We start from the raw sequence: 1,790 nt of genomic DNA, 5'->3' as shown, positions 1-1,790 counted from the left end.
CCCCGTGACGGCGTGGATTTTCTCCGGGTGCTTAGGTTTCCTCCCACACCCCAAAGACTCATTCTCATCGACATGATTGATATTTAAACTAAGTAATGGTGACGAGTCTGATGTTACCTCCCTCTGGGAGTCTCGGACCAGAGGGCATAGCCTCAGTTTAAAGCAACATACCTTCAGGAAGGAAACGAGGAGGAATATCTTTGGTCAGAGGATGGTGAATCTGTAGAATTCATTGCCATAAAGGTGGTGGAGGGCAAGTCAATGGATATTTTTAAGGTGGACTTTGATATTGATACTTGATTAGTAAGGGTGTCAGGGGTTATGGGGAGAAGGCAGGAGAATGGGTTTCAGGGGGAAAGACTTGATGGGCCAAACGGCCTAAATCTGCTCCTATCACTTCTGAAACAAGTCTTGGTAGGATAGTGCAAGTCTGCGGGGATCGCTGGTTGGCATCAAGTTGGGCCGAATGGCCTTTTTCCACGCTGTATCTCTAAACTAAACTGTATTCAATTTGAAAGATGTGTGGGTTTGTGGGTTAATTGGTTTCTGTAATATGGTCACTAGCGTGTAGGATAGTGCAAGTGTATGGGGTGATCACTGTACACAACACGCACACAACACACGACACACAACACACAACACCAGATGCCTTGGCACATATACCTGGGCTGAACATGATACCAAGTTTCAACGGGGAATCTGTAAATTCTAAACTGTACTCACCTCCCCATTGTTACCCTGCGCCCACTAAGGTAGGAACTCATATTCTCCGTGGACGGGCCAGGCTTGTCCTCCAATCTCACCCCCGACTGCCTCCCGTCTCCGCTGGCTGCGGTGAGCACCAGGATCTTGCCTCCACTCCTCCTTCTCCCTCCGCACTTGGCTAGAAGGGTCATGAGGTTGGAGCGGAACCTGTTGTCCATCCAACAGTAGATGAAGGGGTTCCAACAGGTGCTGCTCACGGCCATCCAGTGGAAGGCAAAGTAGAGGGTGTTGTTGAATTGGACACGTTGGCCGGAGAGCAGGACGGTGTAGACGTTGAGGGGGAACCAACAGAGGGCAAAGGTCACCACCAGCAGCACGATCATATTGATGGTCCTCATCTTCCTGCGGCGTTGAGTGGCGGCCTGGGTCACTGTGATGGCATCAATGGTTTTCCTCAGCCACTGCTTCTTGCTCACTGCGACGGTGGCTACGGTGATCACCGCCAACAGCAGGAGGTAGAACAGCACGAAGGTTGACAGGTCCAAGTTCCTCCTGAAGACTTCTGAAGTCTTCGGAAAAGCAGTAATGCAATGACTCCTGATGATCTTCTCTCGGAAAGAAAGGGACGTGCGGAGAAAGCGGGTTAGCTGTTTCATGAGTTGAGAGTGTGGAGAACGATGAGGGTTTAGACCACAGATGCAAGAGACAATAGTCAGTGGGTGGTGAATCTGTGGAATTCTTTGTCACAGAAGGCTGTGGAGTCTAATAGTAAGATTAAACGAGAACTTACCAGTTTGAAGTTTGATCTGTATTTTATGAGGAGTTACGATGAGGGATTAAGTGAAGAACCCGCTCAGTGCGCAGGCGCGGCATACTTCCAAGCAGCGGTGTGGAATCACAGATAGACACAGTTATTTGAAGTAAACATAGTAAAGATAAGGAGACATCAATTTATTAGTTTGATCCATATAATGAGGGTGGGAGCGGAGGGCACGTAATCCCTCATCGTAACTCCTCATAAAATACAGATCAAACTTCAAACTGGTAAGTTCTCGTTTAATCTTACTATTTTACTTCGGAGTCAC

At 48.3% G+C, this 1,790-nt stretch overlaps 1 protein-coding gene across 1 annotated transcript; it reads right to left on the bottom strand.

Moving 5' to 3' along the window:
• Positions 1-719: 719 nt before the first annotated feature.
• On the bottom strand, positions 720-1,361 carry LOC116969543 (probable G-protein coupled receptor 83). The gene has a single exon (XM_033016391.1). It carries the CDS (start codon positions 1,359-1,361, stop codon positions 720-722), a length of 642 nt encoding a protein of 213 aa, XP_032872282.1.
• Positions 1,362-1,790: the final 429 nt, after the last annotated feature.

The sequence above is a fragment of the Amblyraja radiata genome, unplaced genomic scaffold (genome assembly GCF_010909765.2).
Source record: "Amblyraja radiata isolate CabotCenter1 unplaced genomic scaffold, sAmbRad1.1.pri S71, whole genome shotgun sequence".
Classification (NCBI taxonomy): domain Eukaryota; kingdom Metazoa; phylum Chordata; class Chondrichthyes; order Rajiformes; family Rajidae; genus Amblyraja; species Amblyraja radiata.
The sequence above is the reverse complement of the archived record's forward strand: the minus strand, read 5'-3'. Positions and strand labels throughout refer to the sequence as shown.